Raw genomic sequence first — 12,533 nt, forward strand, 5'->3', positions numbered from 1 at the left:
CCTCTCTCCACCAGGAACGAGTCCCGCCAGACCCTCATCTTCTTTTTCAAGTGAAACCTAGGGAAGAAAGCACACCTCCATCTTCTCATCAATGGGGGGACCTCCCATGGCCCCTCCCCGCCCATTCTCCCGGAAGCAGGGACAATGCCCAGAGCCAGCCTGCTGGGTTCACAACCAACATAGACCCCAGGGTCCCCAGGGAAGACAGGGTGAGCCAGGCACAGGAAAGGCTTTGCCGTCCACCTCTGCCCCCAGCAGAGCCACACCTTTCCGGAGACCCGAGTCTGGGGGCACGGGGGCAGAAGTGACCTAGGTCAAAGCCACACGCAGTCACGTGTGTGTACGTCTCCCTGCCTCCCAGGAAGTCCAGCAGTCCGCCCGTGCTGGGGGAGATCGCTTCCTCTTAGGCCAGCACCAGCTGGAGAGGCTGCCCTGACTTCAGGTGAATTACATTGTGTTTTGGGCAGGGGATGGGGGAGAGGATTTCCTTCTTGGACCCATTATAGTTGGATTTGTGTAATTTAAATGTGCTTTTCATGTCGTTTCTGTTTCCCAGACAGGGACTCAGGCTGACAGAGGGAGCTTCCATTCTGTATCTGACTCCCAGGGATCCTATCCTGGCTCCCAGCCCAGCACCTCCACTCCCTGAACCTTCCCAGTTTACACCCTTACAGCTTATACAGCCTCACAGTCGGAGGGTGGAGGCTCAAGGAAGGCGGTCCCCTACAGGGCAGTCCGATGAGCATGGAGAGTGCCCTTCAGCGCTGCACCTTCTGAGAGGCGGGAGGTGCAAGTCCGATGGGCAGTTCCAGTGCTGGCCACCAGATGTCGCTAATGCCACACCAGTGGCTGCGTCTCCCTGCTTTCCTGTCCCCGCGGGGCTCAACTCACCTTCCCAACTGCCTATGTTTTGCTCACCATCCCTGTTCCCTATTCGGCCTCCAGGACACCTAGGAACATGTTCCCATCACGCCATATGGCATGAAGGGCACAGAGTATGGTGGCTGGGATTCAGCCTCCAGTCTGGAGACTGAATGCTGGAGTCGGAGCCAGATGTGCCCAGAGACCTCCACCAACTCACTCGACCTCTCTGGGACTCTGTTTTCAAAATGGTAAAAGGGGATCCCAGTAACGCTTGCCTCACCGGGTTATTGTGAAGATCAGAACGATGAAACCCCCTGCCAAGTACTCAGGACAGGGCCTGGGAACAGCAAGTGCTTCACGGGTGTTAATTCTGGTCATTATTTCAAGTTTTACACAGATTTAGGGTCTGCAACTGGTCACCCTGGCCATATCCAGATGGGAAGCTGGCACCTCAGAGGGGCCATCCTTCTCTCCCACAGCAGGGAAATGGTCAGAATGAGGGACCCTGGAACCCCAGCTCCTGACTCTCAGGGCTGCACCCCTTCCTCAGACCCAAACAATTTGGCCCCAAGTGCACGCAGTAGGGGGAGCCAGCCCAGCAACCCCCGTCCTCCTTACCGATTCACCGGCCGCTCCGCGTCCAGCAGCTTCAGGATGGATTTCCCATCCATGTCCGATGGGATGTCCAGACCGGCGATGTCCAGGATGGTGGGGGCCAGGTCGATGTTGAGGACGATGTGGGGGATCCTAGGGGAGGGAGGCAGGGAGCCCAGACTTGGCCACTGGAGCCATGGTGCCCAGCCTCCCTCCCTCGGGAGAGGGACGACTGGAGGGCTAGAGGTCACAGGCGTGGAGGCCCTGGAGGTGGGAAGCTGGGATCGCCTCACTCACTCCCCACATCTTGGTGCTCAATGGCCTACTGAGGCCTGATTCTCCTGAACCCTGCCCCTGCCCGCCACCCCATGCCCCAGACACACCATGGGGGCTGCAAGGAGTCACAGGACACACCGACCTCTACTTGGCTGTTTCTTATGCCAGGAATGCTCTTCCTTCTCTCCCCACTATCCGAACAAAGGACACCCGCCTTCAAGAGCTACCCCAATCCCAGGCCTTCCCCTGGCCCAGTTGCTGTCCCTGATTGGCAAGGCACAGTCTGGCCTCAGGGCCTTTGCTCTTGCTGCCAGAATGTTCTTCCTCCAGAGACCAGCACAGCACGTTCTTTCCCTCACTTTCTTTAGCTCTCTGCTTGAGAGAAAGCCTGTGACAGACTCTACGTGGCTCTGTGGTCCCCACCCATGTATGTGACATGTGACGCTGTCTTGCTGTGTCTCCGTCACTGCTTACTGAAGGCGCAAGCTGCCATAAGTCCGCCCCCAGCAGGACGCTTGGTGAACAGCGGAGGGCGGGGCTGTGTGAGTTCAAGTCCTCTGCTTGTTCTTGCACAGCCTTGTGAGCAGGGAAGTGGGACACATGCGCTCACACAGGCTGGTGACAGTCAGGCTCAGGCTTCTGTTCAAACCACTGCTTGGTTTCCTAAGCCAGGTGGCTGAAAGTCATGGCAACTCTGCCACCACAGAGAAAAGCCTGCCTGAGAGTGAAATCCATTCAGAGGAAGCAGACAGAGAAATGGAAAATGAGAGCTTCCCGGTGTCACTGTGGGACTGCTGGATCCAGCCGTGCCTGAAGCTGCTGCTAGCCTTGGACTTTCCAGTTCCTTTAGTTGCTCCACTCATTTTATCTCACTTAGTCTTATCCAATTTGATGGTCACTCCTGCTTGCCTTTCAAGTGAAGGAGTCCTGGCTGACAGGCATCCTGTGTGTCTCAGCCCCAAATCTGACATTAGCACTGTTTTGTCCACGTGGGATTGCTTTGGGTCCTCTGAACAGGACCACAGACTCTGAGGCTGACCAAACCTGTAATGCTAGTGCTAAGAGAGCCCTTAGTGAGCCACATTCGCTCTGTTCACAGGGGACACTCGAGGTTTCTGAGAGGCTGCATGGAGTGGCAGACAGGAGCAGAGACTCCGGGCTTCAGACCCCGGCTCCTTCCCTTAACCTCTCTGGGCCTGGGTGCCCTGAGGTATGAGAGGGGTGATGATAATCGCATCCCCTGCACAGGGCTGTGCTGATGCTGAAATGAATACATGGGTATAGAGAGCTGAGACCTGGCCTGCAGGATTACCGCTCTGTAAACACAGTTGTTAGCATAGCTCTGATCACAGCTGGGGGCCTGAGACCAGAGACAGGGAGTGATTTGATGAGGTGGGCCGAGGAAGAGGGACGAGGCTGGGTCTGGCTCTGGAAATTGTCATGAGGCATCCAAGGCCACCGGATCATCCCTGTCCCCACAGGGCACGGCCGGCGGCCGGTCAGGGGGAATTCTGCAGCAAGACTTGTCAGTGCCTGTGGGTGTCTGGCCTGGACTCGGGGATCTGACAGAAGTCAGACTAAGTAAGTGACTTAAGAGCAATTTATGCACATTTCAAAAAAACTGTTTGGGCTGGTGTTCCTAATGTCCCTGTGGATCCGAGGAAGCAGCCTTCTACTTCTCCCTGCCCCAGACATGACTTTTTGTACTGCCAGAACGTGTCATCTCAAAGGTTAACTGGAGAAGGCTGGCTGAGGGCCACGTGGTCCTTGAAGGACAGAGGGGAGCCGGCTTCCCTTTGTGCTGCTGCCTGAGCTGGCCCAGCCCCTCTCCCAACACCCCCATGCCTTCCTGACAGCCACCAGACCCCAGGGGTGCCCAGCCAGACAGAAATCAAGGCGGCACTCCCACCTGCTGGCGCTGGCGGCAACACACCGCCCACCAGACCTCCTGTGTCCACAGGTGCCCACGGCTCCTGGCCCCTCCTTCCCTGACCGAGGCATAGAAACGCATCAGAACCCACTCTGAGTGGCAGGAGCATTGGCACGTGGCACCAAGGTTCACTTGCGCGGACGGGAGCCACCCCAGGGAGCAGCTGGACGCTGCACGGTTGAACTGCCTGCTCCTTGCCCGTCTGGGAGCCTGCGGAGCCTAGGGGCCTCCCGGGGACTTTGGAGCGGCGAGGGGGTGGGGCACACTTACAGCGAGCCAGCCTCCACGTTGGGGCCCCGCACGTAGAAGGGGACCCTGATGTCGAACTCGTAGGGCATGGACTTGCCCTTCACCAGGCCGAACTGGCCGATGTGGTAGCCGTGGTCGGCGGTGTAGACGATATAGGTGTTGTCCAGCTCGCCCGTCTCCACCAGCATGTTGTAGATCTGAGACGGGGTTGGGGGGGCGGAGGGGAGGAGCAGGTGAGGGTGCCCCAAGGCCGCGGGCTCTGTGCACCCTGCCCGCTCTCTCCACGGCCAGCCGACTAGGGCTCAGGCTGTCCCCTCTCAGTGGGGCCCTGGGCTGTCCCATGTATAACTGCAGCTTCGCCACCGCCTGTCACTTCCTGTCACCTTACTTTTCTTCACGGCGTCCTCCCCTTCTATCTCTTCTACTTACTTGTGGGTTGTGAGCCTCCCTGCTTTGGAAGGTAAGCTCCATCAGAGCACAGTTTCTGTCACTCAGCAAATGCTGACGAATGAATGAAGCTGACCAGTGGCAGGGGCTCGCGAACTACCACGCTCCAAAGGCGCCTCTGTGACAGGGGCGACGTCAATTTCTGCCCTGTCCCTGTGTGGCTATTGGGCACGTGCAATGTGGCTAGTGTGACTGAGGAACTGAATTTTAAACTGCACCGTGTTTTAATGAATTTAAATGTCGATAGCTGTGGAGAAATAAAGTATGTGGCGGACGTCCACACAATGGAATAGTACTCAGCATCAAAAAGGAATAGCGTTCTGAGAGGGGCCACCAGGTGGGTGAACCCTGAAAATATCATGCTGATGAAAGAAGCCAGTCACAGAAGACCACACATGCCATTCACATGAAATGTCCAGAAGAAGCAAACCCACAGACACAGAGAAGACTGGTGGCTGCCTAAGGAGGAAGAGGGAGGGCGTCTTGTGGGTGGGCGGGGTTTCTTTTGGGGGGTTAATGGAACTGTCCTAGAGCTGACTGTGGTGCTGATCATCCACATCTGTAAGTGTATCAAAGCCGTTCAACTGTGCACTTGAACTGGGTGGGTGGTGTGGTATGTGAATCATGTCTCAATAAAGCTGTTAATAAATGTAAATAGTCACACGGGGCGATCATACTGAACACAACAGGACAGAGCTCAAGGCAGGGGTGGTGTGCAGGGCTCAGAGCCTTTGTCCCCAGGCACCTGCCAGCTGCTGGCACTCAGGGGAGGGGGCAGGGCAGGAGGGGTCCGCAGGAGGGGCGCGTGCAGGGGGCGGCCTACCGTCTCCATGGACTCATCTACAGACATGAGGGTCTGCAGGCGCTTCCGCTGGAGCATGTTGGTGAATTCCATGTGGATGGGCTTCATGGGCCCCGTGTAGCGCATGATCCAGTGCTTGTCGGGGTTGGGCGCGTAGTTGTAGCTTGGTGTGCTGGCGGGAAACACGCATGCAGAGGTCAGGCCAGAGGGTGCTGGGTGGCCCCCCAGCCCTCCCCTCAACCCCAGGCCATGAGGGAGCGTCTGCCCTTCTCTCTGTCTGCAGCCCAGCGTGAAACGCCCCCACCTGGGGGCAAGTGGCTGCAGGTGTTAGGTCTACGTTTCTCCCCGAGTGGGGCGGCCACATGGGAAGACCTCAGGAGGGACAGTGTGAAATGGCCTGGTGCCACAAACTCAGAAAGTCCTTCCCGTTCCAGCTCTGTCAGCCCACCCAGATGTCAAGGCCAAAGTCTCGGTCTGGCGTCAACCTTCCTGTAACACCTGTGCGGAATGTGCTCATTTTTCTTTTTAAAGGAGAGAGGCTCGAGTTCAGAGCCTCTGGCAGAAACAGAACCCGATTCTAATTTAAGAGGATCATGCTTATTTTCCAGTTACTTTGGGTAGATGGTCACAGACAGTTACCACAGTTAAGGCAGGATGGCTGAATTTCCTTTTGTAATAGATAAGGGTTTGGTTCAAAAAAAAAAGAAACTGATGAAAAAGTAGACACCTAATAGAAATGCACGTATGACCGACGCTGGGCGGGTGGTGCCTGAATGTGTGCATTTGGGACCTGCCACGTCCTATGACTCCGTTGTCACAACTATTCTTCCTGTTTGATTTAACTTCCCATTTACAAAAGAGGACACGAAGGGTCAGAAATGAGAAGACGGAGGCCCAGCGAGGCGACTAAGTTGCCAAAGGCAGAGCTGGGGTCTGAACCCCAGGAGCGGGGGTGGGGGGTCCCTGACACGTGGCCCTGCCGGAGACCCTCACATCTGCAGTGTTTGAGCAAAACGTCGGCCAAGAAATTCCTGCTGGGGGTGGAGCAGCGGACACCCAGGTTAATTCAGTCCCCGGCCTCAGAAGTTGGCAGAGGATCCCCATAATATATTACTCTGTCCCAAACCAAGGGCACCCCTTGTCCCCTCACCCCAGGATCTGAGCTGCTGAAAACCCCACCAACAGACGGGGGATTCTGGGGTGTGTGTGTGTGTACCACCAATAGGAAGTATTCTATTTAAAACTCCACACAGAGTGGGTGTCCCTTGAACTGATGATCCTCGAGGTCCCCCCAGATCTGATCCCCTCCTCCCAGACAAAGCTGCACCATAAGGTCAAGTTTCCAGTGAAGACAAAGGCTTTTTCAAAGTGGCCATGAAGGGGCAGAGGGCTGCAGGGGGCGGGGGCAGCAAAACAGGTCTTGTCGGGAGGCCCAACCCCGTTCCCTCTCGCGGGCGACATCATGTCAGAATGTCCTCGGGGCAGAAGTCATAACACGACGGCTTCAGGTGGCCAGACAGTTATGGAGACGGTTGCTATGTGAGCTGGTGAGCCCTGGCCTCCAGATTCCTGCTGGACTCTGCTTTCAGTCCTTGGCCGCTCTCCTGCCGCTAAATCCAACCGGCCCAAGGCCTCCTTTGATTATGAGAAGTGCCGCGCGCAGCTGCGGGCTAGCGTGGGGCCTGACCCGCGTGTCGAACATTCCCAGGAACAAGCTCCCGCCACCCCCTCACGGAGGGGCTGGATCAGGGCTGCCGGTGCCGCCGCACAAAGAGGCTCTCAGAGCGGCTGGGCGGTGTGGGAAAAGCGTTCCCCAGGCCCACGGGGCCGCATTCCAGGAGGCAATTTTGAGCAATCATCCCTGCGTCCATTACATTCTGTTAGGCTGGTGTCTGTGCTGAGACCAGCGAGGGGCGCGTCTGTCGGGGTCTGTGGGGGAGGAGTTCCAGAGCCCCTTTCCTGACGCACAGGCGGCACGGCCCGGGGTCCCACTTGGGGCCAGCGCCCCCGTCGCCCGCACCAGGCCAGGCTTTCTCGAAGACGGGGTTGCATTTTCGTGGGAACCCAGCAGCCTGCGGAAGAGTCACAACCCTCACCTCCTCAGGAATCCCAGGAATGTGTGGTGTGTTCCCAGCGGGGCCTGAAGCAGGACCTCCCGGATTCTGCTGGGGGCAGTGGTGGCGGGGGTGGGGGGGGTGGGGGTGGGGCAGGTGTGTGACTCTGTCCCCACAGCCCTCGCCCAAGGCTGCCACCAGGCCTGGTTCCCAGGGGTTAGAAAAGGAGAGGCCACACCTGAGACGCAGCTCTGGGGGCTGGTGTCTGCATGCATGTAGCTCAGTGTGTTTCATGTCATAAGTTTCTGTGTGTACATGCCTGTAGGTTAGCATATCTGTGTCTTTGCATGTTTGTGCATACATATCCATTTGGATATGTCTTTGTGTGTATCTGTGCATATCTGTGTTTATCTCTAAATGTGTGTCTGTGTTTGTGTGGACAGGTTTGTATGTGCATTTGTGTAACTGTGTATTTTTGTATGCATGTGTCTGATGTGTCCCTATCTGTGTGCATGTGCATCTGTGTGTGCATGTGTATGTGTGCATATCTGTATCTTTGTGTTTGCCTCCGTATCTGTGTATGTATCTGTGTGTTTGTCCCTGTATCTGTGTGTACCTGTCTGTGTGCGCGTGTGTATGGAGCGAGGGAAGGGGGACAGTGTGGCATCAAGCAGCATTTCTCAGAATCCACGAGACCCAGCCCAGGGACAGGGCACAGGCTTGATGGGGTCAGAGTCTCCAACAGCAGCCTCCTGATAGAACGATCTGGAACTCCGACCCAACTTGCAGGGCTCTGTCCCCTCCTCACCCGCCCCCCCCCCACCACCAATGGTCATAACTAAACATCCCAGCTGCAGAACTTTCTGGTTTTATTTTGGAAATGATTATACCCCAGAGATAAGAGAGCCTTCCAAACACACCCCTAATAAGGCGAGGGGGTTCTCTGGGTACGGCGCAGCAGGCGCTGCTCATGTCCAATTTCTGTAATTTTCATTTCAAAGGGAAAATAAAAGAGTGGGCAATGTCAAACAATCTCATCATGGAACACCAGGGCTGCTGGGGTGGGGGGGCTGCCAGCACCTCTTTTAAAGGAGAAGCCACAGAAGCAAAGTGTAACCCCCACCCCATGGCTTCTCCCCTAGGTGAGACTGAGCTGGGCACATGCCCCTTCTGCAAAGGGGAGCCCTTAGCTGGAGGGGGGCTGGCATCCGGGTGGGAGGAGTGGGCTGGGGGTGGGGGGCAGGCACGTCAGCTGTGCAGAGGGGCAGTGCTGCCCTCTGGGGCGTGAGGACGGCACTGCCGTCCTGGAATGCAGTTCATCACCTGTCAAATCCTCCTCCCCAGAGACCAGGGGATCAGAGGTTAACACGCCCCTCATCCTCTGTGAGCCTCTTCGGGTGCTGTCAGAAAGCAATCACAGTGAGGCGCCTGGGGAGGGCAATGAAAATTAAACACCCGGAACATTCAGCAGGATTCCAAACTGCCCTGTCCTTGTCACCCGAAATGTCACAGCAAGGGCTGCTGAGTGTCACCGCTAAGCGGGAGCTGGCCTGAGGCAGAGAAAAACAGAACTTCCCAGAAAGATTTACTAGCCACCTGGAGGGAGGAGGACTAGTGGGGTGGGCAGGGAGGTGGGAGCGGGGGCTGCATTCCCGTCTTGGCTCTGCCTGTCCCAGCTGGGCCCCCTGAGGGAAGTGACCCCACCTCTCTGCGCCTCCATTTCCTGGCCTATATAATGGGAATATCACATGTGATTGAAAGATGGCCTCCAAGAGAGCCCTCCGTGGCCCCTGCTTCCAGGTATCACACGCCTGTGTGGCCCCCGCCCATGCTGACTGCAGCAGCGGTGTCTGTGTGACCAACAGAATATGGCAGAGTGACAGTGTGCCACCGGGGGCTAGGTTAATAAAAGAAGACAGCATCTGCCTCAGTCTCCCCTACCCCCCACCTCTCTCCCTCTCCCTCTCCCTCTCTCTCTATCTCGGATCGTTTGCTCTGGGGAAGCCAGCCGCTATGCAGTGAGAAGCTGGTGGAACCCAGGCAAGTCTCAGGGGGCTGCAACCCCTTCATTACTACAGCCTCTGGGGACCCTGAGCCGGAATCTCCCTAAAAGGCTTCCCCCAGACGCCCGACTCCCAGACACTGGGAGATAACACACTGTTGTTTGAAGCTGCTAGATTTCAGGGTACTCTGGTAATGAATACATTGAGGGTCACCGTGACTATTCAGTAATTTGGCACCACGTCAGGGGCCTAGCACCGAGCCTGCCACACAGCCGATGCTTAATAAAGTCAGGCGGATATGTTATTAGTCTGATGATACTACAGGCCCCTTCCCAAAAGAATGTTTTAAAATGTATAAAATAAATAACATGGGATTACAAGGGAAGCTTATTACACAGGGAGGCAGTTCTAGGCACAGACCTCCCGGTGGGAGGATGTGGGTCCCAAGTCAGAACTTGTCGCCTGCTTTGGCAGTGTGGCCAATCGGGCAGACGAGCTGCGTGTTCCCAGGTTCTGTCACCCAGCTGTCACTGCTGTGGCATCACTGTGACCCTCCCACTCCATACCCGCCGTGGGCCCTGCAGGCAGGCGCCGAAGCTTACATGTGCTGGGACGCATTGGGGAAGAGGCGTGAGTACTGGGGGGCCGAGTCCTCGGGGCCGTGGGGGGCTGCGTGGCTGATGACCATCAGCACGGGCCTGTGCGGGTACACCTTCTTGGACGTGCGGAAGAAGCTCACGCTGTCGTTGGTGATGAGGTCTGTCAGGTAATCCTGGGGGGCGCGGGAGAGACGGGAGAACTGAGCGTGCCAGGCACTGTGCTGGGCATCAGGACACAGCAAGGACCAAGCCAGCCCATCCCTGCCCTCGGGGAGCCGGCGGTCTAGGGGGCCAACCAGTACCAAGTCAGCAAGTAAAAATATGAGTGTCACATGCTGCTATGCATAATGGAGGGAAAAAAGTCAGAGAAAAGGTTAGGGAGGATGGCCGAGAAATTGCAATTTGTCCTTCATTCATTGTAGATACTGAAAGAGTAACAGCTGGACCACTGAGTGCGTACGGTGTGCCAGGAACCATTCTGTGTCCCCTTACATAGCCACAGGAAGTATGCGTGGTGCTAAGCCCTGTTTTCCAGAACAGGGGATGAAAGCACAGAGAAGTTATGTGACTCGCTGTCACATAGCTGGGAAGAGTTACAGCCAGGCCTCCTGAGTCTTGGTTCCTAAGCCTGAAGTCTTCTCAAGGATCCAGGGCCTACCAGCCAGGGGGGGTGGGTGCATCTTGCATTCCTGGAGTGCCTGCGTTGGGGGCACGAGCAGAGAACATGTAGACAAAACACCAAGATAGTGACAGGACGTGACAGATGAAGAAAGTAAGACAAGATGTGACAAAGAGTCACTGGGAGCTGGGGTGAGGGGCATAATTTAGCTGGGGCAGTCAGGGAGGGCCTCTCTGAGGAGGTGACATTTGAGCTGAGACCTAAATGATGAGAAGGAGCCGGGCACCGGAAGATCTCTGTTATTAGGGGTTCATCTTAGCGGCTGGAATCCTCTGGGGAGCTTTACCAATGCCTGGGCCCACTCCCAGCATTTCTGGTTTAATTGTTCAGCCCAACACCGAACTTTTTAAAAGCTCTCCAGGGGATTCCGGTTTCCAGCCAAGACTGAGAACCACTGATGCAGGGAAGAGTTCCAGGCAGAGGGAACAGCCAACGCAAGGGTTCAGCAGCAGGAATGAGGAACAGAAGGAACTGGCAAGGGCGAGGATGCTCTTTTAGAGGGAAAACGGTGAAGACGTGGCTACGGCTTCTACCCTGAGTTACACTGTATGGGCCCCCCCACCCCCCACGGGTGTCCGTGTGCAGCCGCAGACACGCCTTCAGGGACACGTAGACACTCCTCTATGCACGGGACGGTCACCCAGCGGTGCTGATAAAGCAGTGACCAGCGACAGGAAGATGACTAACGGGCTCACACTGCATTCATGCCGTGTGGGTTGCGCAGACAATACAAGGGCCGTTGACCTGCCGCGACAGAGGTGGGAAGCCACCAAGGAGACCCTGTCGGGAGAAAGGCCAAGCGACAGACTCAGACCCAGGGAAGAAGGGAGGCAGGCAGAGCGTGAGGAGAGGACAGCCCCCTACCTTCATCCGCTTTGGGTACCAAGGAAGAATCCTGGACACTGGGGATGGCGAGGAAGGGAGAGGAGGGGGGAAAGCTGCTTGCTGCTTGATGTGCTTTTCCTTGAATACTTTTATGATTAATTTGAGGACTATGAAAGGGCTTTATAAAGGGGCTTGGAGAACTTACTGCATAAAAATAATGTTATGTAAATCGAAGAGATGCCGGTACAGTTGTGGAACGTGATCTAAAGGGGTTAGAAAAACTCTAAAAACTCTTAAAATGACAAAGGTAACTAACAGTGGATCAAAAAACGGTGCAGCTCACATGGGTGAAAGGCGGGGCCAGATCCCAACAGTCAGGGCCTCCAGGGGATGAGTCCCCACCGGCAGTGAGATGGCAGTGAGATCGTGGTGGGATGCGCCAGCTGAAGCTCGCTGCCTCTGGCCATTGGGGTTGGGTGAGAAAGGGGCTCCCTGCAGCTCTTCATAATAGACCCACCTTCATGATCCGATTTTAGAACCATATGCCCCGGCCAGGGCCAATGAGACGCAATGAGACCTGCTGGGAATCCTGGGACGGAGACTCAGCTTGCAGCAGGGCGGGAGGCAGAGAGGATGGAAGGACAGCTGTACTGTTACTAGGGGGGAGGGGAGAGAGAGTCTGCCTGTGAATGGGGTCAAGGAGAAGAAAACAGCTCAGAGGAGAGAGAAACCACTGCCCGAAAACCATGTTTGAGTCCCCGGCCCCAGCTTCGTCTGACACTGTTTCTGCTGAATCTGTTAAATGGGCGAACCTGTTTCCTCTTCAACTGAGCCGTTTTGAGTTAAGTTTCTGGTCACAACTGAAAGAGGGCAGTCTGATTCAAGAAAGGATAAATCCTGCAGTTTAGGGCAATTCAGGAAGGGTTTCTGGACGAGAAGGTAGGTCAGACTTGGATAAATTCAGGGCAGGAAAACACTAATAAAGATTTTTAGATGGTTGCGATAGCTGACAAGGCAGGTATGGCTGAATGATTCACAGAGAAAATGACACAGTAGTAGACAGGGCTGGTGTGTGTGTGTGTGTGTGTGTGTGTGTGTGTGTGTGTGCGCGCGCCACTGTAGTGTGGCTCACCCTCAGATATCCAGCACCGGGCACGGGGAATGAATGGATAATGTAATCAAATTCAACTGGTTCACTCACCTTATATGAT

At 55.8% G+C, this 12,533-nt stretch overlaps 1 protein-coding gene across 1 annotated transcript in view; it reads right to left on the reverse strand.

The window, feature by feature from the left end:
- The window catches only part of SULF2 (sulfatase 2), a 97,928-nt gene that overhangs the window by 16,203 nt on the left and 69,192 nt on the right, over window positions 1-12,533 (reverse strand). The window contains exons 5-9 of the mRNA XM_090286532.1: window positions 9,822-9,991; window positions 5,184-5,334; window positions 3,935-4,110; window positions 1,483-1,611; window positions 1-57 (exon numbers count right to left, since the gene is read on the reverse strand). Of these exons, the coding sequence (XP_090142658.1) occupies window positions 1-57; window positions 1,483-1,611; window positions 3,935-4,110; window positions 5,184-5,334; window positions 9,822-9,991 (683 nt within the window). The remainder of the gene's footprint in view (window positions 58-1,482; window positions 1,612-3,934; window positions 4,111-5,183; window positions 5,335-9,821; window positions 9,992-12,533) is intronic.

The sequence above is a fragment of the Furipterus horrens genome, unplaced genomic scaffold (assembly GCF_987537825.1).
Source record: "Furipterus horrens unplaced genomic scaffold, mFurHor1.1.pri manual_scaffold_8, whole genome shotgun sequence".
Classification (NCBI taxonomy): domain Eukaryota; kingdom Metazoa; phylum Chordata; class Mammalia; order Chiroptera; family Furipteridae; genus Furipterus; species Furipterus horrens.